Genomic DNA, 25,611 nt, shown 5'->3' with positions numbered 1-25,611 from the left:
TAAATAAACAAGATAAAAGATCCATTGATGACTAAAGAATATTTTTAAGATGAGCTACCCAGAGAACCTTCCGTAGTTGATTCGAGACATTTCTCAAGCCTCAGTCCCGAAATCTCACTTCTGACAGTTTTCTCTTACTAACAACTATTTTTCTAGGTACTTGGCCTAGAGCCCCAAGTATGTTTGTTCTTTTTTCAATCACACATTCATCAGTGAACAATATACTTCATTTCCCTTTCCCCTGCCACATATGGGTTTCACATCTTCATTAGCTTCTACTAATGAAGGTAGCTTCTTCATAGCTACCTAGGCTTGCCTTGCCACCAGTGTCTTTCTCTATCATAACCTACCTGATACATAAGGTAAGATATGGTCTGAACTGTTTTCTTCCTCCTTCTGCTTCAACACTGGCTATATAATTGAGCACAAAAAAAATATATTTTGTGGAACATGTTTAAGACCCTCTACAATTTCAAAGCCACCTGACATCTAATACCCACAGCTATCCTCTGTAGTAGCACAAAAAAACTGTTTCAATAACTTATCACGACTTGTTCTAGCTATGAAAGATACCCTTTCCTCTTCTGTTTCTTGAAATACTACTTTAAGATCTAACATAAATACAATCTCCTTCTTGAAGGTTTTCATGTTCCTTTCTTCATTACAAGCATCTGTTTCCAGGTGATCTAATCAATTTATATAACAAATATTTAAAGAATTGATGTGTTTGGTGTTATATGGATAAAAGATATACAATCTAACACAAAATAACTGGAAATCTAGGACAAAAATATTAGCAAGTAATTATTAAACAAAATAAAATACAGGTATTAAAAGAGAGGTACACATAGTGCTTTGTGGGGAGGTAGAGGACACAATTAACCAGGAAAATACAAGAAGGCTTCTCAAAAGAGGCACTTGAATTAGTTCTTTAAAGATGACAATTTCAATGTTAAAATGCAGTGAATTATTTGAAATTACCATAAAAAGTGAGCTCCTGTCCACTACAATAGCTTAAGGATTCTTTCAAGGTGATGATAAAATCAAAATCATTTGTCCTAAATATACTTTGTTTCACTACAGATAGCCTTTACCATTTTTTTGCTCAAGTCCATGTAGCTTCCATGTTTTACTACACTGATTGTTTAAATGTTAAATGAAAGTCTTCCCTTTAAAAGAGAATATGATCATGGTCATATGTATTTTTTTTCCATTAGCACCCCAAACAGTGCTGAGCACAAGGTAGATTCAAAGTGAACACGAGTGAATATTCTATAATATTCACCAAACTTTAAAACATTTCTTTTTGAATATTTGAAATCTATACATTTCTTTAGAGATTTGTTTTCTCTCCTGACTTTCCCCCCGTTAATTCCTATTTCCAAGCTTTATATTTGCCATATGCAAAGGCGTAACTTTTCGCTCAATCAAGGCATTGTTGTAATAGTAAATGTAAGATCAAACCAAACGCTTAAGCTTTCGTTTAGTCAAAGACTTCTGTGTTAGAAAGTGTTAACTACTCAAACTGTCTTAAACCTCAAACTCATGCACTGTACAAATAAAACTGTACAGTAAAATATTTTATCTTCCTCTTTATTAAAAAGGCCCAAGTCTTGGAAGAGAAAATAAATCCCTAATGAAAGGAGAATTCTATTTCAAAGAAAGCTTCAAATATACAAACTATTTCTCTACTGAGCTTTTAAACTACAAAAGCTAATCAATTTAAACCAATTCAACAAAATAATCTTTTACTATCTCATGTGTATAAGTGACTTTATTAATAGACATATGGATATAACTCTATGTATTAAGGTTTACGCCTGTAAGAAACAAGGCAAGGCCTCTGCCTTCTGAGCTCCTGTGGAGGATTTTCAGGCTGTTTCCACACTGCTGTTAACAGGTATCAAAGCAAGTCTTGTATGATACAAGACTTACCTGACTCCCTCTCCTCCGACACTGTAAAGTGATAGAGAATATGGTCCATACACTATTCTTCCTTACTGCTTTCCCACAGCTAGCACAAAACCTGCACTTTAAAAAGTAACCAAATGTTCACTGACAGTAAATAAACGGTGACTAAAAACTTGCTGCAAATGCAAATACATAAATCTGTATGGTATTATATAAGTAAAAGACTAAGTAAAAACTGGCAATTTCTTATAAGCATACACCTACCCTATACCAAATATTGAGAGTATGCTACCTACACTACTATATCTCATTTTATTTTCATGACTACACTATGAAATATATGTAGTAGTTAGCCTTAATTTACACATAGGAAAAATCATCAAGTATTTGGGTATTGACATAGCATTACTAGTAAACTCAGAGAATAAATCATTTCTTTTTTTTTTGGGGGGGGGGGATGGTACTGAGGATCGAACCCAGGAGCACTCTACCACTCAGTTACACTCCCAGACTTTTTTATTTTGAGACAGTCTAACTAAATTGCTGAGCTAGCCCCAAACTTGTGATCCTCCTGCTTCTTGATTTTTCCATGTGTAAATTAAGGCTGTTCCTTATCCTACCAAAAAAAGTAGCTGTCATCTACTAATAGCATTATCAGAAAAGTTATATATTCTAACTAAAACCAAAAGAAACAATACCAACTTGGGCTGGATAACTCTGAGATAATTATTCATGAATATATTACTTCCTTTAGGATAGAACTGAAAATAGCTTTTGGCCCTTAGTAAGCCAAAATGGCCTTGTAAACCCCTAAAAATTGGATTTTTTTTTTTTTTTACACATTCATCATCACCCATACCCCCCACAAAATTAGAATACAGATAAGTTAAAAGGAGGGGGGAAAAAACCACCTATAATCCCACCATCGAATAATACCTGTAGCATAGCTTTCCCCACCCCACCCCCACCCCCCCAGGGCTGAGGACCAAACTCAGGGGCCTTGCACATGCTAGGCAAGCGCTCTGCCACTGGGCTAAATCCCCAACTCCCAAATAATACCTATCATTAACCATGTGTTGTATATCCTTTCAATTTTTAAAAACCACATATGCAAGCCCATATACAAGATATATTTGAACCCTTTTTAAATATGTGCTTTCCAAAGTCCATATATCAATAATCTTCTAATGAAACTGTCCATATTATAAATTCATAATGCCAACATTTTTAGCCAAAATGAAAATTGGACAATAAATAAATGCTCTTTTAAAAAATCCATGCCTCAAGGAAAAATTCCACTATTCACAAGTTTGATACAAAGCAGGACAAATTATTACTTATTTTGCAATCTAAAAAAAGTGATAAACACCAAAGTAGGTAAAATTTACTAGGATTTGGGGGTAATTTTTTAAATTTATGACTATATCAAACATTATGCTTGATCACCAAAACTTTTCACCATTTTCTATATACTTTTCATGTCTTATACTTTGCTGTTTTAAAAAAGGATTAGCAGTTCCAATATAAAAAAATACACTTACAGTAGAGTTTCTTAAAGTAAAAAGAATAAAAATATACTAGTTAGTTGGGAAATTTTTAGTACTCAATCTGAATAATTAATTTCTCTCTGGGCTTCCTAGTAGCAAAAATGAAAAGGAAAAAAAAAACTCGGGTTATATTAATCTCCCTACAAGATAAAAGTACATACAAATTCAATAGGAAAGGCAAACATTTTCCTAGGAATGAATACTAGGGGAAATTTGTAAAGAGCCTGATATAAAGAAATAGTGACTAATTAAACAGAAACTATCTTTATAATTTGAGAAAGAAATAAAAATGAATTCTACTGTTCATCTTAAAATGTCCCAGGCATTACACTGTAAATCACCGATGTCTTTCAGTCACAATAAAAGGATAGAAATGACTGAAGAATAGATTACCATTATCTATTGGTAAAAACTGAGTAACATCAACTAACCCACAGATGAATCCTCAGGGAGCCTCAAATAAATATACACTATGGAGATAAGAACATCTGTTCTTTCTGCAAAAAATTAGGAACCTGACATTCTATAGATATACCTCACTTCCACAGTGCTAGTCTGCAAGGCAAACTACAAAAAGGCTTATCTTTGCTCTTGATATGCTTTGAATTTCTTTGGCACTACAAAAGACCTCCAAAGCAGTTCTCTGTATTATGTAGGAGAGAAAAATTTAGGGTGCAAAAAAATTTAAAGTTTTGTTTGTTTTTTCCAGCACAATGAGTAGTTGCTTCACTAAATGTGTATTAGGAACAACTCCACTGAATTAAAAAACATTTGAATATAAATAAGCCAAAATAAAAAGGTATTAGTTTAGTACCATTTTATAGTATCTGACATTGACATTTCCTTACAAAAGACCAGTTGTACTAAATCTAGTAGTTGTATCTAGCAGACTTTGAACAGTATGAACAATCTGGGATCTTCTATAAAACTATCTGGTCTGCAAACTGTATACTGTTTTAAAATTGAGATGATAAAGAAATCAATAAATGGTTCAAAAATTTTACTTTTAAAACATTTTCTCAGTAACATTAAACAATATAAACAGTGAATAACAGTATGATTATTACCTTTAAAACTACCACTGCTCTTACCTGATTCTGGACAGAATTGTTACAATTTATTTTTTAAAAAAAGTTTTAAAGAACTATTTAGCAAATGAATAGGTCTATAATTCTAAGATTTGGGGGCCTTTGGATTATTTATTTTCTGTTTTGAAGTTTTTCCCTTTTCTTTCTTTTCTCTTTTTTCCCCCTTCCAGTTTTTTGTTTTGTTTTTTAAGATAAGGCAAACTACACCTTGAGTCTCTAATTAGAGATTACTACCTGAAGAGTCAAAAAGGGTAAACATTTTGACAAGGACAGGAACTAAACAAGCTTGACAGAAATCTCCCAGGGCTCTTTTCAACTTTAGGCCACTGATCCAGTGTTATAAGATGGATACAGAATTTCAACTTGAGAGAGAGTAAGAATCAGTAAAGCTGAAAAAAATAAATTTGTGCCTAGAACAACAACAAGGTTTGCTTCCATATTTCCCAAATTCCTAAAGAGGGAATGATGTCCAAATTTAAACATTCATTATTAGACTTATTCACTGAACTTCCCATTTGAAGCTGTTGAAATTCACCTTTAAAATAAAGTGCTTATAAAAAGCATTTAACCCCAATGGAGACAATATCTGAATTTTTATTAGTATAGAAAAGATTCTCAACTATATTATATACAGATGTTCCTTGAATTACAAGGGAAGTGCATCCTGAAAAACTCATCAGAAGTTAAAAAATCCTAAGTGAGGGGGGCTGGGGATGCAGCTCAGTGGCAGAATGCTTGCATGTGTGAGATCAAGTTCAAACCCCAGCACTGAAAAATAAAATAAATAAATCAGTCAGTCTTAAGTGGGAAATGCATTAAATGCTGGAAACGGGGCTGGGGTTGTGGCTCAGTGGTAGAGTGCTCACCTAGCATGTGTGAGGCCTCAGCTCCAGATAAAAAAATAAATAAAATAGAGGTATTGTGTCCACCTACAACTAAAAATATTTTTTAAAAATGCTGGCAACACAGCAGTTTTTACCAGCCTGACTAACCTTCTTCTGATGACCAGAGTTACAGTAATAAGTATCAGTACTAACACACACCCATAAAATGGAGCAGAGTTACTAGGAGACCTCCCTTTCCGCAATCTGGCCTCTACCTTCCTAGTGTCCTTTAATTGCTTTCCAAGACCCTAATTAACTTCAAGACATCAAACCTCATTCAGTGTGTCAGTCCGTCAGTCCTCGTCAGTCCTCGCTCTCCTTGACACTTCAGGAGCCCTTTGTGAAAAGCCAGCCCCCATTCCAAGCAGTTCTCTTCTCCTGGCCTCAAAGTATGTGTTATTCCCTGGTTGTTCTACCTCTATTATCCTTTTGTATCTACTTCCTCCTTCTGTCTTAGTCATTAATCTTCCCTAGTCACTTAGTCTTCCTCATGATTCTCTTCTGTGGCTGACACAACACACCTATGCAAATGACTCCTACATCAGCATCTCTCCTCTCAAACTCTCTCCAAAATTTCTAGGCTAGCCAAATGATCACCAGTCTGAATGCTTCACAACCACCTCAAACACCACATATTTAAGAAACCAAACTCTTTTGCTGTCCAAAATGAGCTCGTCCTCTTCTGCTGAAAAAGTGTATATATCCATTCTTATCACCATACATAACTTCAACTGGACATCATTTTAAGATGGCACAATTATCTAAATTCACAAAAGTCAATAAAATAATCAAATGTTCCATTTTATGACATCTGTAAAAGTCATCAGGGAAAAACTAAACACTAATGCTGCATCTACATTTAAAAAACAAATTCCATCTTTGAATTGTGAGTAATCAATATTAAGAAAGAACATTTTTTTGGTACTAAGAATTTATCAAATCAAGTCTACTGGGGCAACTTAAGGTTTCTAGAGGAGTAATTTTAATTATGTCTTAGTAAAATCTACCCCTAACAAATTAGAAATTAATGTTTTTCTGTGTCAAAACAAATCCAAGATGACAACTATTTTCAAGAATTTTTAAGTTATCTAAAAAAACTATAACCTACAAGTTACATCAATCACTTGCAATTTTAAAATGATTTATGCAGAAGCTATATATTCGGTTAAGAAGTATGTTATGTCAGAAAATAGAGAAATGAAGGACAAGTCAGGGGTTGCCAAAATCCCTGTTTATAGTTGTAAATTCCTCAGGTTTTAAAGAACAGCCACAGGCTAATTGCCTAAAGACCTGCTGCCCACAGACATCTGTGAAGGACTGGAGTTAATGGCAGGGCATGTCAATTTACTACAGGCAGCTCATGGTGGGACATTTTGACAAAAGAACTGGATCAGGTTACAGCCTGTTCCTATTATCACTACAGTCTAGATTTATGGTTTCTAACACTAGTCCTAGAAGAAATAATGGAAATAATGACAACAACAATCCCCACTAGACAACAGACTGCGGAACAGCAAGCAATAAACCACAATCTAAAGTGACCAGAAAACTAATCATCCCTGACAATACTTCAAACATGAGGCAGGTGTCAGCAAATTACTCATTTAAATATTTGAATAACTTCTCAAAATCTCACTAGGAAAAAAAATCTCAAATGAGTTTCTAAACTAATCTAAAACTAAGCATATAAACATAACTTATTATTGATTACTATCTGAATAATGATACCTCAGTATCAAAGACACTTTCATTTGAATTATGAAACTCTACCAGGATAGTTTAAAACTAAAACTATAAAAACTAATTAATACTGATTACTTTTCAAATAGCTTTAATGTGTATTGAAAAACTTTTTAATAATTTAATAATACTTTTCAAATTTTTTCAAAGGAAAAAACATCAAAGAACCAAAGCAAAGGGCACCTATTTCCAACCATATTCAAAGGCACTGAATACAGAGAACTGAAGAAGTACATTTGATTCAGGTTCTAATTTAAAAAATCAGAATCTTATACCAGCTAAAACTGATGCAAGGTAGGAAAAGCAACCAAATCTTAACAAAAACAAAACAAAACAAGAACTATGTCAAATACATATGCTTAAATAACTATGTCAAGGCTATAAGGTACATACCAAACAAACGGAGCTGTTTGTTTGGAATTCTACATCGGTTAATCCTTTTCAGAAACAGGTTGAGAAAAATCAAATGTGTATTCTGAAGACAAGAAGCAAATAGAGACTCACTAACTTTTCCCTGAGAAAAGAAAGTATCCTCAAGGTATGCCATAGAATTGTAATGTATCTGTCCCTTCTAAAGTTTACAATGACACATTACTACAAAAGGTGGGCACTCTCTTTCCGCTCTTAAAACAGTTTGCTCCTATAAACCTAGGAAAGGGGCAGAACCATGGTCATAAACCCAAGTCATGAGGAGTAAGTAGTCAAAAGCTATCTTCAAATGTTTCCCAGCTCTTTACACATGAAGATTCAATGAGCTTACTCTATTTAACTCTTTTAAGAATTTATCTAATGTACGTCAGATGATCATAAAATTAAGAGGCAGAGCACCCTAATATAAACTGTTATGAGAACCAAAAAACTTACCATTTTTCACAAGATTATCCCCATTTCTTATTTAAAATCTTTCCATCACATGCCAGGAAAATGAAAGCAGAGAAAGGTTTAGGGACATGTTTAATCACAGCATAAAAACTACCCGTATTATTATTTCTATGGTTACCAAGGTTTACAGATACTAAACATAAAAGCAAAATAACTAAAAATGCCTTACTCATGAAAGCCAAAGAGCATATGCTCATTTCAAATCTCAGTTTCTAAAATTTCCTCTAGTTTTCCCATTTTAGGTACCACCACCTCTGCTACCCTTTTTATAAAAGAGATGCTACTGAAGTAAAGGCATTTCTATGCTTAGAGTAACCAAAACTCAAGCTCGTTAGAGTCTAAAAACACTTAACACTAAATTTAATAAGTATTTATTACCAAGGTATAAATTAACTATACTATTTTTATCTAAGATAAATGGAAATGCTTTCTTTCATCTATTTTCCCAAAATAAAAAGATCATGACTATTAAGATTCCAAGCAGGAAAGGTAAACTTTTGAAAAACACCAACACTGGCCATTTTAACATTTCCAGGTTTTCAGTTTCTGCAATCAATCATAACAAATTCTAAGCTATTATATACTAATTCTCAGACATCAATAATAATGGTTCCGAAATTCTTAGGAGTGCTTGATTAGCTCACTCCAAACCACAAAACATCTCTTGGCAATGTCAGATCAGTCTCCATACCACATTCAGCTCACAACTCTAACTCTGATAGCTGGCAGAGCTCACTTTGTTCTTGCACATCCTAAAAACCAGGAATATAACTATGAGGATACAGAGCAATTCCCAAGTAGGGGAGCTAATAGAGAAAATGAGCTCAAAGCTCCATGCACAAGTGGAATGAGAACAAAGCTGGTATAAACCGGAGGGGAGGGCAGACAGGGAACCTGGCAAAAAAGGGCTAGAGGTGACCAATAACTCAAATAGCAGAGGATCCCTTGCACCCATCACCAGTGTTCCAGTTACTAAAGTTACAAGTCATTAATATTACTCCAAAGAGAGAGGCAATAAAATACTCAAGTGAAATTTTCCTCCCCCATCCTTCAAGAGCTCAAACTAAAATTGAGATTTGGATCTTCCTCGTTTTCATTCAAAAGACTTGGTATTTACTCAGCCTTTTCCAGGCACTTTACCATAGTCAATTATTTCTCAGCGAGAGCACAGGATTACCCTGACCATTTCGCTGATTCAGAAACAGACACCAACAGCAAAGAGAACAGGGCAGGAAGAGGGGCTATAGGAAGCATCTGGGAGGAACAGGCAGGCAGCTAAAAAGGAACAAACCCAAAAGAAAATGAGTCACATGTGGCATATAGCTGACCATCAAAGCCCTTGTTATTTTTGAACCCAGAGAGATTTGTAAAATATTTTGAAAGAAGAAAAGTGCCTTAAATATTAGTAAATTAAAGGGCTGGGGCTATAGCTCAGTGGCACAGCACTTGCCTAGCACATGTGAGGCACTGGGTTCAATGCTTACCACTACATAAAAATAAAGGCATGCTGTCCACCTACAACTACAAAAATATTTTTAAAATAAATATAAGTTAAAAATATAGCCTAAACTACTTGGACATATAAGCGTAGCTGCTTAACATTAAAAAATACCCAATCTCCAATTGATTTCAATTTATACCAGCAATTCATTTTTCCCTCAAGCCTAAACATGTTATTAGTTTGACACAGAAAATAACCTCCCATAAAAATGCACAACTTTATATAATCATAACAGAAAAGGCACAAAGTTAAGATCACGTAAGTCAGAAGTAACTCGCAATTACAACCAGAATTTTGTTTAGGAAATTATGACAAAAATACTCTGAGCTTGCCCTTTAAATAGAAGGAATACTTGTTCTACATTCATAGTGATTTTCTTAGTTATAAACTTGAAATATTCAGGAATAAACTACTGGTGGAAAGCCTTAAACATCAGAAACTAGCACACATAGCAGCAGACCCTGAATAAATGTTCCTTGAACTGAACTTCATACTCAGGACAGCACAGGTGCTTAATAAAGACGCACTGGCTGAATCATAAATCAAAAGGACTGACCAACTAACTGCCTCATGAGAAATAATGATACCATCTCTTTAATACCTACTCCAATGTACTTTGTACATTTATGACATCATCAGTTTTAAAGCATCCTCACACACAATGCAGTACAGTTATAGTAATCTTTTCTCCCAAACTACCAATTTCAAAATAAAATAAACAGGGTTCTCTAGAGTTAAGAGGTATATACCCTTAAGAAGCTTATAAGGGTGCACAATATATATGAAACATATTCAAAAATCTCAAAGCCATTTTAAGCCGTATTTAAGTCTTTTTTAAAGCTATAGCAGAACAAATAAAAGACAGCAGGTAAGTGCTCATAAACTCACTCCTTTCTCAAAATCCCAATTGGACTCACTTGCAAAAGCTTATTTTCACATTCCTTCCATTAATATACAAAATCAGAGCCTGAAAGAACAGTCATCACTGGAAAAACGTTATTTAATAATTAAGGGGGGAAAATGGCAAGGAAGAAAAAATTGCCATTGCTGAAGAACATTCCCAGTTACTGAAAAGAAATATGCATGTATGAACTACTGATATAATACAACTGCTCATCATAGGAAATTGTACTCCACAAAGGTACATCTTAAAATACTTTCCTCAAAACAGAAATATGAATAGCTCTGAAAGCATTAAAATGCAGCAGTATCTGAAATTGGGAGGAAAAAAGACATCTCCAATCATTTTGAAAATCATTTGATCACAAGCAAAACACATTCCCTGCCTCAGTTTCCCTCTACTAACCGAACTATTCACTTCCTAAATGTTCTAAAGTCACCCTACAGGCTCGTCTTCTAATTCTTCAAAACAGGCAAATTTCAAATTGTGAACACACTTTGTGATGCACAAGGGTTCATCTTAAAAAAAAAAAAAAAAAATCAATACTCTTAAATAGGAACCTGTAAGCTAATATCTGAGCTGCCCAAACATTTGAGGCAGCGGCGAACAGATTCAGCCCTGGAGGCTAAGTACAGAGCTGGCGGAACACTTGGGAGGCGGCGGCGAGTACGGTTCAGAAGGTGAAGCCAAGCATACGCTCACCGCGCACAATCGACCAAATCCGCACCCCCCCCCACTAGTTCTCCCCCTGCCTCTTCTTACTCACAAGCACTACCCAGGTGAAAACAAGCAGGCAATGTAAGGAACCATTTCAGGGCTGTTTTTAAAAGGCAGCAGCAGTGGTCCCCGGACTCAAGCCGCGATGGACGACTCGGGGAGCGCTGCCGCCTTGCGGTCCCTCGAGAGACTCGGAGCCCCCTCACCCTCCCGCCCGCCATGCTGTCCCACTTCACCTCGAAGGCGAACGACCGGCGCACCCAGTCCCTGCCGGGAGCCCCGCGGCGCGCACCTGGCACCGGGACCCGCGCCCGCTCCCCGCCACAGACGCATCCTTCCGGGCTGACGTTCCCTCACAAAATCCAAAAGTTACCTCACAAGTCCCGGAAGGCGCCCGGGCGCGTCTGAGCCCAGACCTCGCGAAGTCATCCCTGCCTCTGAGCTCCGCCAACTATCCGCATTGCCCCCAGACCCAGCCCGGCCCCACCTACCCCGGGGAGACAGCAGGTGAGAGCGTTGTCGACAAGGGAGCGTCTGAGGGGCCGCGGCCCGCCGCCCGAACGCCGCGGGCAATATGGGCCCGCCACCGGCGAAGGGGCTCCGGGAAAAGTGTGAGGGGCGGCGCGAGAACTGCTGAGGTAGGTTCGCGAAGCGCGCTGTGAGGGTCAGAGGAGCCATGGCCCCGGGGAGGAGACCGCCAAGGGTGGGCAACAGGGGTACCGGGCCCAGCTGAAGCGGGACGCCGGTGGGGCGTTGAGGGGGCGTTCCTCGCGCGGGACGCGCTGCCTAAGGTTCCCCGCCTCCCGCCCCAGGGACAACGATCAGGGTCCGGACGCCACAACTCTTTTTCTCCGCTCCTCACGGAGCCCGGAGTCACCACGCACCTCGGGTCTCATCCTCGACAGCAACGAAATTCTGTCACACTAGTCCCGCGAGCCGGTACCGATCTTCACACCGCCGCCGCCATTTTTGAGAAGCCGCGCGCGGAGCCGCGCATGCCCCGCAACCGCCACCGCCGCCCCGCCCCCGCCCCGCGACCGGCCCGCGTGCCCTGCGGTTGCCGCGAGCACGCCCTATGACCGCTGCCGCGTGCCAGGTACTTGAGCAGTCAGCCCGCACGAGCACGAACGCGGGCAGTGGCCATCAGTGAGGCACTGAGAGCCCGGGAAAGCCTTTGGCAGGTTTCCCTTATCTTCCCCCACCAAAAAAATATCAGTCACAGCCAATGCACTCAAGGCCCCCCCGAGTCTGCGTCAAGTTCCATCCCGAGAACTCGCTCCCCTTCAACTCCTAGTCACCACCTACCCTGGCCACCCACCCAAAAAACAGGCGCTTCCCTAGAAACTCAAGCAAGTTCGAGCAGCAGAGAAAAAGTCGCTTGTTACAGCAGCTTGAGCAAAGCCACTCCTTCGCGGGTTGCAGCATACTCCCTGAAACAGCTCCCCCACTCCCATGGGTTTTTGCCACGCAATCCCCTCCCAGCCCTACTGCTGGAATAGTTGTTCCTTTCAACCCAGGCTTGAGCTAACAGACACTAAATTACTCCGAGGAGGAAGTAATTTGCTCACCGACTTGAATGTGCTCAGAAGTGTACCCGAGAGTGCATTTTAGGGTACCCTCTGCCCGATCTCCCTCGCTCTGGGCCGAAACGGTAGCGGTAGCGCAGGTGGAGGTGGTACCAAAAGAGGGAGGAGGAGAAAGAATAGCCGTAACCCGGCCCACCAATCTCAATGCACAAAATTCTGCAAACAGAAAGAAAAACGTCTGTCCCTCGTGGGTTTGGATATAAGCAGATTTCAAACTTTTGTTTGAAAAAAATAATACAATGTTCTATGTTAGCCAAAAGTAAACTATTGGCAGGCCTCCCCTCTCTGCAACTATTTCTAGAGCTGGTTGTAGGTTTTGCAGCTGTGATCGCCTTTATGTATAGAGCATGATGTAATTTTAAAATAATTCTGAAATCAGAGCCTAAAACCAAAACTGAACCCCCTAAAAAGCCCCAAATAATATATCCATTTTCTACTATACAAAATAAAATTATTTTCATCCACAACTTTTGCAGTATTAAAAGCCAAATTAAAGTGGTTTCTATTGTATCTAAACAGTACTGAATAACAAAATCAAATTTCTCTGATCTTGAATCCTTCAAAAATGGAAAAAATGTCAAACTGAAGTAAACTTTAAGGTGAAAACAGAATGACTAGTCAATGTGAAACGCAGATTTAGTCATATCAATTGTATAACATACAGAAGAGAATGTTCAAATGGTCTAAGAGGAAAGTTCAAAAATGTTTTTTAAAGCCAGAAAGATCTTTAACAGAAAGAAACTGAACAGAGATTGAATCTAAGCAAACCCTTAGCAACAAGCAGGGTTGGCAGGGGCTTGAATTCTTAATTAGTGGCCACTGTCTCTAATCCTGAAACAATGGAAATATTTGAAATTCATCTCTACACTCTATATATGAAAGATTTGACTTATCATGTATACCTCTTTTATACATATGGACTCTTTATTAAATTATAGGAATCCTGACTGCTAAATTGCCTGTCTCACTGATGCCTCACTACTAAAATTATTGAAGCCCTTATGCATTATCTATATTACAACATCATCTTCTCAATGGCTATGCTCACCAAAGGATTTATAGAAGTGTGACTCTTACTACACTCATATTAAATGAGTTATTGATAATGATAATAGTCACCATTTATTGAGCACCTGCTTTCTGTGTGCTGAAAATCATGCTAGTCTCTTTAGATAAAAATCTCCAATATTCTCAGTGCTTTTTCACAACTTTTCTACCATGTTACTCTTCTTCCACTTTACAGCTGAGGAAGATGAATATTCCTCACATAGCAAATAAGTGGTAATTAGCTTCTGAACATATATTTAAACATTTCCTAACTACCCCTTCCATCCTTGTCATCAATCACATGCTTTTCTCATACACTATGTATATGCACATAAACTTTCAATAATTATTTACTTACATATCCTGTTTTTTCCTCTTTTGCTAAAATAAATGAGACTGCTTCTTGATAATATTAACATAATTCAGAACATCACTATTTCTTTTCCATTATATGGAAGTGTCCTAGAAAACTGAAAACAAGGAGACTCTTTGGACTGAAAAGAGTAAAGAACTAAAGCTAATAAAATCCAGGTTTTCATGATTTATTTTCCAAGCAGGGCAATCTGCTCCTGTCAATTTGCTCTTGACTCAGTCCAAGACCTGTGACAACCTTAAAGAAGATACATAGCTAGCCCTACCCACTCCAAGTCCAATGCAAAATCATCCTGTATCTCAAAAATGCATTTACTTACTTTTGTACCTTTCTTTAGAGTTCAATACTAGTTAAACAGAATGAAAAGATAATCATCTTTCCCAGATAAGAAGTTTAAATTAGATTTTTATCAATATACATTACTATACTGAAACAATATTATCTGCATACATAAAGTTAACATCACAGGATGATTAGTTAAGGCTCCCTCTAGTTCTCCCATTTCATGATCTTCTTTCTCCCTAAAACACAGAATCCTAAATCTGGCAGACTATAGAGATCCAAGGTCTAACAAGTAAGCAGAAATTGTGTTGTTGTCACCTTAATGAAAAAATCCATAGATTAGGTACTACATTAATAAAAATAGTAACCAAGATTATAAACGTCTTCAGATTGTTTCTAACAAATTGCCTTTTGCCCTCTTATTAAACCAAGAGCGCATATTGGTAAGATATAAATTGGTTTTAGCATTTTTGTTGGTTATAATAAACCCATATTCCTAACTTCAAAATAGTAACTTCTCTGGGAAAATATCACAGGGTGAAGTCTGTGATAGGAAACCAGAGAAGCTGGCCTAACAGAGAGGCCATGGATTGTCATGAAAGAAAGACAAAGCTGCAATGGAAACCATCTGAAATCCCAACTCCATCAACTAACTAACTATATTTCTTTAGAATCTTTCCATGCCTCAGGGTTTTTTTTTTTTTCACTTTTAAAATGGGGAAAATGAAATCAGCTACACTTATGTCACTGATGAGAAAGTATTATTCAAATTGATCAGAAAAGCACAGTCTTTACCTAATGGATTCCTACATTGTTTAAAAATAAATATTTTACCAATAAAATGCCTGACATCTAAGCCAACTTTGACGAAGCCAAGTATTTTATTTTATTTTTTTTTATTTTTGTATACAAATGGGATACATGTTGTTTCTCTATTTGTACATGGAGTCAAGGCATACCATTTGTGTAATCATAAATTTACATAGGGCAATGATGTTTGATTCATTTTTTCCCTTCCCCCCACCCCCCCAAAGCCAAGTATTTTATAGGCTATGAAAACTGCCAAAACCCCAACACTACACTACACACCATTATTTCACTCAGTCCTTCATTCAAACATCAATGATTTATTGAATGCTTATTATGTGCTGCTCTGCTAAAAGTGGGAATACCAAGATGAATAAGACAATTTGAATACTCCAAGAGTTTACACCCAGGGCTTGGGTTGTGACTCAGTAGCGCACACCAAGCACATATGAGGCACCGGGTTCAATCCTTAGCACCACATAAGAATAAAGTTATTGTGTCCATCTACAACTAAAAATTCTATAAAAAAAAAAATAAGTTTACAGCCAGAGGACAGACAGGCAAGACAGATGTTTGAAAATCTTCAAAAGAACAGGATCTCTTATCTCACTCTTCATCATATCAAACAGTTTTAGATGTACCCATATGATATTGTATAACTATATGAATGGAACTGCAATTGACCACCTGACAACTAGTTTTGTGGACAACTGAAACATTATTTTGATTTTATACTTTTTGTGCTAGTTATCCTCCATTTGATCCAAACCCCATCCCTTTCCTTCTACGACCTCAGTTCTGACAGTGGCAGTAGCAGTGGTTCTATAATGACAGCTTCTAGTAGGGGTTCCTCTTTCACAGCTTTGGTCCTCATTGGGTCTTTGGGAAGGTGGGGCAAGGTTCAGCTGACAGCTTCCAGTTCTTACTAGTCCCTGGGCATCCTAGGTGGTTCCTTTAAATCTACCCATGCCTCTATAAATAATCCAGTTAAATTCTCTTCAAAATCACATATGACTGTACCTACTGTTCCTGTTAGGACCATTACTGAAGCCCCAACCAACTACGGGGATGGGGGCCTCAAATATTTCTGTAAGGTCTTTGAGAAATTACAGACCAGGGGCACTATATCTATAGCACTTAAGGGTTTCCCAACCTGTCACATGTTGAAAAGTCACTATAATACCCTGAACTATATGAGTGGATAAAATTAATTTGGAGAGAGTGTCTTAAGAGTGAATATGAAAGAAGATAATCTATGAAAAGCACTTAGATCCTATCAAATTGATAATAAACATTCTGCAATTATTAGTTCCCATGTGCCTATTTCTTAGGAGGGTAAAAGAAGAGACTTTTGAGTTGAGAGGGGAAGAACACTGAACACAAAGTAATCAAAAGTCATTGCAGGGTCCCTATCTTATCAGGGAAAGGTTCACTGGGCCAAACAAAATACAAAGGGATCAATCAAGATAAGTCTAGAAGTGCTGTGCTAAGGTGTCAAAACTTCATTCTATGTCAATGGGAAGCCATTGAAGGTTATATAGCAAAAAAGTTGCAGAAACTATCACAGATGGCACAACTTTATAGCTGCTGTTAACATCTCCAAGGGCTTTGCTCAACTCTTTTAATGGAACTGTGATCCCTGTAAAAGCAGCCTGATATGGGACAAGCAGTGACAAGAGGCTACTGGCCCTCCAGCAGCAGCCCTGGAGAACACCAGATAGACTGAGACCCTCCGCCTGCCCCCCAGCTTCCTGATGCCATGAGATAAATGCACCTCCTCTGCCACATGCTCCTTCCACTATGTACTGTGCCACTATAGGCCCAAAATGATGGGGCCAAGCCACCAAAGACTAAAACCTCTGAAATCATGAGTCAAAATAAACCTTTCCTCCTTTTAGCTATTTATCTTAGGTATTATCATAGTCACAGAAAGCTGAATAACCCAGCTATCTATTGCTGTTACAACAAATCACAAACTTAGTGGCTTAACAACACAAGTTTATCTTATAGCTTTGGAGGTCGGAAGCCCAGAATGGTTCAGCATTGCTTTTGGAGGCTCTAGGGAGAATCTGCTTCCTTGCTTTTTCCAACTTCTAGAAACCACCTGCGTTTTTTGGTTTGTGGCTCCTTCATACATATTCAAAGCAAGAAGCATAGCATCCTCAAAGCTCTCTTTCTTTCTGACCTCTGCTTCCATCATCATCATCACATCTCCTCCTCTCAAGCTCCAACCGTCCTTTCCTTCATGAGGACCTTGTGGTTACATTGGATACAACCAAAGGCAGGGTATGTAGCTCAGTGGTAGAGCATGTACGTAGCATGCATGAGGCCCTGGATTCAATCTCCAGTACCACAAATGTAAAAAAAAAAAAAAAAAAGAAAAAAAGAAAGAAAGAAAAAGGCTGCCCTCTAACTTTAAAGAGTCCCCTCTCCCGCCAGGGTCCAGGGATTCTAACCAGAGCCCTTGCGCATGCTAGGAGAGCACTCTCCAAGAGGAGCTATCTCTTCAGCTCCACCTTCTAATTTTAAATCCTCCTCTCTCAGTTTCCTGAGTACCCAGGATTAAAGGTAGTGCCACCACATCTGGAAAATTAATTTTTAATATCAAATAGCCATTCACTATTCAAATGTGAATTGTCCCATAAAATACACATTTTTAAAGCTTTTAAAAAATAAGCCCGCACATTGCAACTGATGATATGATTTCAAAATCTCTTTCAATCTGTAGATTCCTCCATTTCTCTTCCCCCCGCCCCTTATAATTCATTATTTGAAGCATCCTGATTCCCATGTTTGGGAGTTTGCAAACTGTATCCCACTGATTTAATATGTTATGCCATATTTATATTTCCCAAAAGTTGGTAGTTCAGGTGCTGGTAAGATTCAAGCAGGGTTTTTTGGGGGGTAGTGAGAACTTTATCAAGAATGCTTCCTGGGTGATAGGCAATATATTATTCCATTAGGAAGCATATAATGCTTGATTTGTCTCTCATTTTATGATATCAGCAGCTATTAATGTTCAATGCCTTAATCTCTTAGGGTCAGCAGTTCTCAAAGTTTAATTCCCAGTACCTGCCTCATTATCTGAACTTATCAGAAATGCAAATTCTTTTTTATTATTTTTATTTCCCCCCTTCATTTATATATTGGTGCATTATAATTACATATAATAGTGGGATTCATCACAACAAATTTGTACAAGCACATAATTTAATCAATTTCATTCTCTAGTACCTACCCTTGCTTGCCCACTGGTCCCCTTCCTCTACTGTACTGGTCTCCTTTCTATTTTTATGAGATTTCCCCCTTTTTTCTCTTTAGTTTCCACATGTGAGAGAAAACAAGTGATCCTTGGCTTTCTAAGACTGGGTTATTTCATCTAACATAATGCTCTCCAGTTCTATCCATTTTCCTGCAAATGCCATAATTTTGTTCTTTATGGTTTAATGAAACTCCATTGTGTATATACCACATATTCTTTATCCATTCATCTGCTGATGAACACTTAAGTTGGTTCCCTAGTTTGGCTATTGTGAATTGCACTGCTATAAACATGGGATGCATGTATTGCTTAGCATACTGACTTTAGTTCTTCAGGATAAATACTGAGGAGTGGTATACCTAAGGCCTATGGTAGTTCCATTCCTAGACTTCTGAAGAACCTCCATGCTGATCTCCATAGTGGAAATCCACCAACAGTGTATGTGTTCCTTTTCCTCTCATACTTGCTAGCATTTTTTAGTATTTGGGGTGTGTGTGTATGTGTGGTGTGGTATAAGGGTTAAATCTAGGGGGTACTCTACCACTGAGCTACATCCCCAACCCTTTTTCTTATTTAATTTGACACAGGGTCTTGCTAAATTGCCAACATTGGCTTGGAGCTTGTGATCCTTCTGTTTCAGCCTCCCAAATCACTGGGATTACAAGCATGAGCCATCATGCCTGGCTATTATTTATATTCTTAATGATTACCATTTTAACTGTAGTGAGATAAAATCTCAGTGTAGTTTTGGTTTGCATTTCCCTGATTGTTAAAAATGTTGAACATTTTTTTATATAGTTATTGGCCATTTGTATAGAAATGCAAATTCTTGGATCTTTCCCCAAACTCACTGAATCAGAAACCCTAAAATGGGGTCCAGAATCTGTTCTTTAACAAGTTCTCCAGGGGATTCTGATGCAGGCTAAAGTTTGAGAAGTATAGCTGTTTGTCAAGGGCTGCCAAACAGTGATATTTAAGCCTGACGTTAACTTAAAAGATTTAGGCAAAATAAATTAAAGAAAAATCTCCAAAATAAAGTAAGATCATTCTCAAAAAAGGCAGTTAGAAGAGCAAATGTATTTTAAGTGAGGAGCTGAAAAGGTGTAAGTATGGAATTAACACCACTTCAGTAACAAACACACATTACAGAAACTCAAAGCCAAAGGTTTACTATTTTAAAATATTTTAAATAACTCCCTTGAAATGACAGGATAAGTCAAGAATGCTTTATAATCCAAAAATATCCCTCATCAAGATTTAGGAATGACTTTTTTAAAATGGAGAACACAGCAACATTGATTTGATGAGCAAGGGTTGGAAAGAATGAAAGGCAATGTTTGGGGCATTTTGGCATTCTAAGGCTTGATTTCAGAAAGATATAGCCAAAATTTAAAAGTTCTGTATGTTTTATAGCAGTGTACCTCTATTTCCAAGTACCTGGTTTGTTTTGTTTTGTTAGTACTAGAGATTGAATGGGGGGGGGGCTTTACTACTGAGCTATATCCCCAGTTTTTTTTTCCCCCTAGACAGGAGTTCTCCACTAAATTGCTGCAGCTGGCCTTGAACTTGAAATTCTCCTGCCTCAGTTTCCCAAGTGGCTGGGATTACAGGTGTGTGTCACTAATCCCAGCTTCAATGTACATGGTTTGCGAACACCTATGGTCTCTCATGAGAGGAGGAGACAAAGCATGAGGGAATCGGGGACCTGGGTTAAAGCAGGCTCTGCTCCTTTCTGTTCTGACTGATTCTAAGTGCAGTGGACTCTAAACTGAATGGAAAACAGAACTGACTCTCTCTCAGGATTGTTCCAGATCATCCAGCTAAAGTCAACTTCCAGCATTGTGATGCCTGTGCATGACATTCAATGTACATTCATTCCTCATTCAGGGAGGACATATATACTGACCCTATCATATGCCAGGTCCTGTGCTAGATGCATAAGTCTGCAAACAAAAAATTTCCTCACCTTTCTCTCTATCTAACCCAGTGCCTCACACATGGTAGGCAAGCATTCTACCACTGAGCAACACCCCCAAGCAAACAATTTTAATGTAAGAGTTACCAATAAAGTTAACATATTGCCTATAGACAAAATAGGTATTACTTGTGGAGCAAATGGACTCTTTCTACATGTTTAAGTAAATGAATAAAAATAGTCCTTCATGAAAAATCCTGTGTACTTTGAATATAGAACAGTGAAATCAGACAAACTAACATGGAATTCACACAAGAGACTCCTTTCTTTCTTTTCTCAAAAAAGTTGTTTAGCTCCTGGTTTTTGGAAATTTCTAACAAACTCTCCTTCACACAATCCCAGCATGTTGTCTTCCCAAACTTTGCTTCTTGGCATCTGGAGAGAGGGAGTCAGTCAACCACATGGTCTGGAGATCTGGGTCCAGTGGGACCTGAATAGCACAGTACTCTCAACGGCTGCTTTTCTCCTTCCAGTGGTGGGGACTATCAACCCATATGCTTGAGAAAAGATGGAAATCTGTGACTTTGTGGGAATCTCTGTCTAACCCCACAGTGTGCAAGCCATTTTTATTAAATAGCATCAGCTAAGAAAGGGAAAGAAAACTATATCAAGCATAAGTCTGCAAACTTCCAAAGCACAACATACTAAAGGTTTAATGTCATAAACAATCAGGTCCTTGTCGTCTACCCATTTGCTAGCACAGTTTCCACAAAAAACAGGCAAACACTAAAGTTTCATGAAATGTTTTGGCAGTGCTGCATAGGTCAGCTTTCTGGTAATCTAAGGAAATGAATGCAAATATTTTTTGGTGTGAACAGCCTTAAGTATTTTAAATCGTTGGTAAACAGTTGCCAAGTGTCCTAAATATGCTTTTCTATTTCTGAATTAGACATTCAGGATTATGTTAGAGTGAATTTTTTCAATAAATATTTTAATAAATGAGTTGGTTTCCTTTCCTAAATATTACTGACTTTAGAAAACTTTGTAATTGAGAAACAAATTTTAGAAACCAAATTGAAAAAGTCGAGATAAATAAAAATTTCTTAGAAAGCATACTATAAAGACTACATAACTCTACTGAGGTTTCCAGGAATAATGCACACTCACAGTCTTTACTAGATGAGAATGCTAATTTCTAAATCAAAGGTTTGAGAAACCAGCATAATTTACTATCCTTAAATGATTCTATACTACTTACTTTCATCAAGTTATCCTGAAGTATGTTCTCAATCTGGCTTCCATAAATATGGTAGCCACTAGCCACATGTGGCCATTTGAAATTAAATTTAAATTAATTGGAGCTGAGGGTTAGCTCAGTGGTATTACCTAGCATGTGTGAGGCTATGGGTTCCATCCCAGCACCACAAAAGATTTTTAATTAGTTGAAATGAAATAACATTAAAAATTCAGTCTCTCAGTCGTACTAGCCTCATTTCAAGTACTGTATAGCTACATGTGACTAGGGGCTACCATGTTAGACAGTGCAGAAAATTTCCATCTCAAAGAAAGTTCTACTGGACAGAACTGTTTTATATCCTCGAAACTTAAAGGGTAGACTAGTAGCTTTGGCATCATCTGGGAGTTTGTTATTGGAAAGTCAGAGTATCAGGCCCCACACCAAACCTACTGAATCAGAATTTTCATTTCAACAAAATTCCCAGGTTATTTGTGTGCATATTAAAGTTTGAGAAGTATTGGTCAATATCAGTGTTTCCAAAGCCAGCTTGCTCATAACAATAACCTAGTATATACATGAATCACTCAAATTCCAGGGCCTTGTTTTAGACCTAAATTTGACTATTCAGAGAAGGTGCTTGAGAAGGCCAGGAAATAGTAATAAATGAGTGTGTGTGTGTGTGTGTGTGTGTGTGCATTTGCACTACATGTGTGTTTTGCTGGGGATCCAACTAATGTGCTAGGGATTGAATCCAGGGTCTTGTACATGCTAGAAAAAAGAAAGAGGAAAGGAAATGAAGGAAATAACACAAAAAGAAGGAAGGAAAGAAAGAAAGGAAAGACAGAAAGAGAAAGACAGAAAGATAAAGAAAAAAAGAAAGGGAGGGAGGGTGGGCAGGTGGGCAGGCAGGCAGGCAGGCTGGCTGACTTTGAGAAAGATTTATAATTTCGGGATACAGAGAAAAGGAGGGAAAAGTCAAAATCTGAATCAGGGTCCAGTCTGGAAGCAGGAAAGAATGAATCTGTGTGTGTGTGTAACCACTGTTTGGGGTGGTTAAACTTGGGTGCTGGGGATTGAACCCAGGGCCTGTGCATGCTGGAGAAGGAATAAAGGGAGGGAAAGGAAAGGAAAGAATGAAGGAAGGAGGAAAGAAGTCACAAGAAAGAAAGACATCAGGCAAAAAGAGAAAGGATGGAAGGAAATAAGTGAACAGGAAAGAAAAACAAAAAGGAAGAGAAAGAATAACAAAGAAAGGAAAGACAAAGAAATCTGGGGGGGGGATTTATAAATGATGGATACAGAGGGAAAAGAGGGGAAAGACAAAATTGAAATCAAGATCCAGTCAAGAAATAGAAATGAATAAATTTTTCTTTTTCTTCTCTTTTTTTAGTGGTGCTTGGGATTGAACTCAGGTGCTAGAGATCGAAAACAGGGCCTTATGCATGCTAGGAAAGAAAGGAAAGAAAGAAATTAAATGAAGGCAGGAGGAAAAGAAAAAGGAAGGAAATAAGCCAACAGGAAAGAAAGGGGGAAAAGAATAAGACAGAAAGAGAAAGACAGGAAGGGCAGGTGAGGTGTGAAACATTCATAAATCCAAGATACAGAGAGAAAGGGAGGGGCAGTCAAAATCAGAATCAGATCCAGTTTGGAAACAGGGAATGAATGAATTTTGTGTTGGGAGGGTAGTTGACCTCAGGTCCTTATACATACTGGAGAAAAGAGGAGTTGTATATGTGGGGGGGGGGGCGGAAGGAGAGAGGGAATGGAGGAAGGAAAGGAGGAAGGAAATAAGGAAGGAAATACGCCAACAGGAAAGAAAAAGAAAGGAAGGGCAGATAGATGGGCTTTGGGGGAGATTCATAAATGAAGGATACAGAGGAAGGAAAGGAGGTAGTGAAAACTGGAATCAAAGTCCAGACATGAAACAGGAGGGAACGGATTTTTGTGTGTTTGTGGTACTGGAGATTGAACTCATGTGCTGGAGATTGAACCCAGGCCATTGTGCATGCTAGCAAAGAAAGAGAGGGAAGGAGGGTGCGAGGGAGACGGAAGAGAAAAGAAAGGAAGAAAATAAGCCAACAGGAAAGAAAGAAAAAAGAAAGGGAAAGGAAGGAAGAAAAGGCAGGCAGGAGGGCTGGCTTGGGGAAAATTTATAAATGTAGGATACTGAGAAAGGAAGAAGTCAAAATCAGAATCAGGGTCCAGTCCAGAATGAATGAATGAATGTGTGTGTGTTTGTGTGTGTGCGTGTGTGTGTGTGTGTGTGTGTGTGTGTGTGTTTTGCTGGGCACTGAACCCAGGTTCTTGTGCATGCTGGAGAAGAGAGAAGGAAAGGAAGGAAGGAAGGAGGGAGGGAGGAGGAAGGGGGAGAAAGGAAGGAAATAAGACAAGAGCAAAGAAAGAAAAAGAAAGGAAGGAGGGAGGGAACAAGAAGGGAAGGGCAAGGGAGGGACGGAGGGAGGAAAAAATGAGCCAAAAGGAAAGAAGGAAGGAAATAAGCTAACAGGAAAGACAGAGAAAGACAGAAATGAAGGAAAGAATGAATGACAGAAAGAACAAAAAAGAAAGGTAGAAAAAAGGGCAGGCTTTGAGGGAGACTTATAAATGAAGGACACAGAGCAAACGGAGAGAGAAGTAAACACCAGAATCAGGGGCCAATCAGGAAATAGGAATGAATGAATTTTGGGGTGTGCGTGGAGCAGCTAGGGTTCAACTAACATTACTAGGTGTGCATGCTAGGAAAAGAGTGAGAGAGAGAAAAGGAAGGAAGGAAAGGAGCCAACCAGAAAGAAAAAATAGGGAAAAAAGGAAGAAAGAGACAGACAAAAAGAAATGAAGAAAGAAAGGGAGGGAGGGCAGGACTGCTGACTCTGGGGGAGATTTATAAATCCAGAATTACAGAGAAAGGGAAGAGGTAATGAAAATTGGAATTGGGATCCAATCTGGGAACAGGAATGAATGAATTTGTGTGTGTGTTACTGAGGATTAAACTCAGATGCTTGGGATTGAACACAGGGTCTCATGCAGGCTGGGCAAGAAAGGAAGAAAGCAAAACAGAAAGGGAGGGAGGGAAATAGAAAGGAAGAAAGGAGGGAAGGAGGGAAAGAAGCCACAGTAAATGAAGGAAGGAAGGCAAAAAGACATACAGAAAGAAAAGAAGGAAGGAAATAAGTGAACAGGAATGAAAAAAGAAAGGAAGAAATGAAAGAAAAGGACATTTGATGGAGATTTATAAATGATAGATATAGACAAAGGGAAGGAGGAAATCAAAGTTGGAATTAGGGTCCAGTCAGGATACAGGAATGAATGAATTTTTCTTTTCTCTCTCTCTGTCTCTCTCTTTTTCCTTTGTGTGTGTGTGGGCATGTTTGGGATTGAATTCACGTGCTAGGGATTGAAAATAGTGCTTTGTGCATGCTAGGAAAGAAAAAGAAAGGGAAAAAAAGAAAAGAAGGAAGGTAGGGAAAAGCAACAAAAGGAAGGAAATAAGACAACAGGAAAGAAGGAAAAGAAAGAGAAAAAGGAAGAAAGCAAAGATGGGCAGGTGGGCTGATTTGGAGGGAGATTTATAAATCCAAGATACAGAAAAAGAAAGGGAGAGCCAAAATCAGAATTGGGGTGCTGTCTGGAAACAGGAATGAATGAATTCATGTTTGTGTGTTGCTGGGTACTGAACTCAAGGGTTTGTGCATGTTGGAGAAGAAAGAAAGAAGAGGAGGGAAGGACAGAGGGGGAAGAAGATGGGAAAGGAAAGGAGGAGAGAAAGGAAAAAAGAAAAAGGAAGAAAGGAAATAAAGAATAGCAAATGAAAAAGGACAAAAAAGAAAGGAAGGGAGGAAGGGATTTAGAGAGATTTATACATGAAGGATATGGAGAAAGGGAGGGGGAAGTCAAAAGCAAAATGAGGGTCCTGTCAGGAAACAGGAATGAA

The 25,611-nt window shown here is 38.3% G+C and overlaps 1 protein-coding gene across 6 annotated transcripts in view; it reads right to left on the bottom strand.

Annotated features, from left to right (window-relative positions):
• Scml2 (Scm polycomb group protein like 2) overlaps nt 1-12,798 on the bottom strand; it is a 73,111-nt gene extending 60,313 nt beyond the window's left edge. For 5 of the 6 annotated variants that reach the window (XM_047538203.1, XM_047538204.1, XM_047538206.1 and 2 more), the window contains exon 1: nt 12,056-12,144. In XM_047538203.1, coding sequence (XP_047394159.1) covers nt 12,056-12,067 — 12 coding nt within the window. In that variant the 5' untranslated portion in view covers nt 12,068-12,144. Of the gene's footprint in view, nt 1-12,055; nt 12,145-12,739 lie in introns of those variants that run through there. The other variant, XM_047538205.1, reaches the window with a different exon arrangement.
• Between the last annotated feature and the right edge of the window lie 12,813 nt (nt 12,799-25,611).

Source organism: Sciurus carolinensis, unplaced genomic scaffold, assembly GCF_902686445.1.
Source record: "Sciurus carolinensis unplaced genomic scaffold, mSciCar1.2, whole genome shotgun sequence".
NCBI lineage: Eukaryota > Metazoa > Chordata > Mammalia > Rodentia > Sciuridae > Sciurus > Sciurus carolinensis.
Note: the sequence above shows the minus strand (reverse complement) of the source record. Positions and strands in the feature narration are given on the sequence as shown.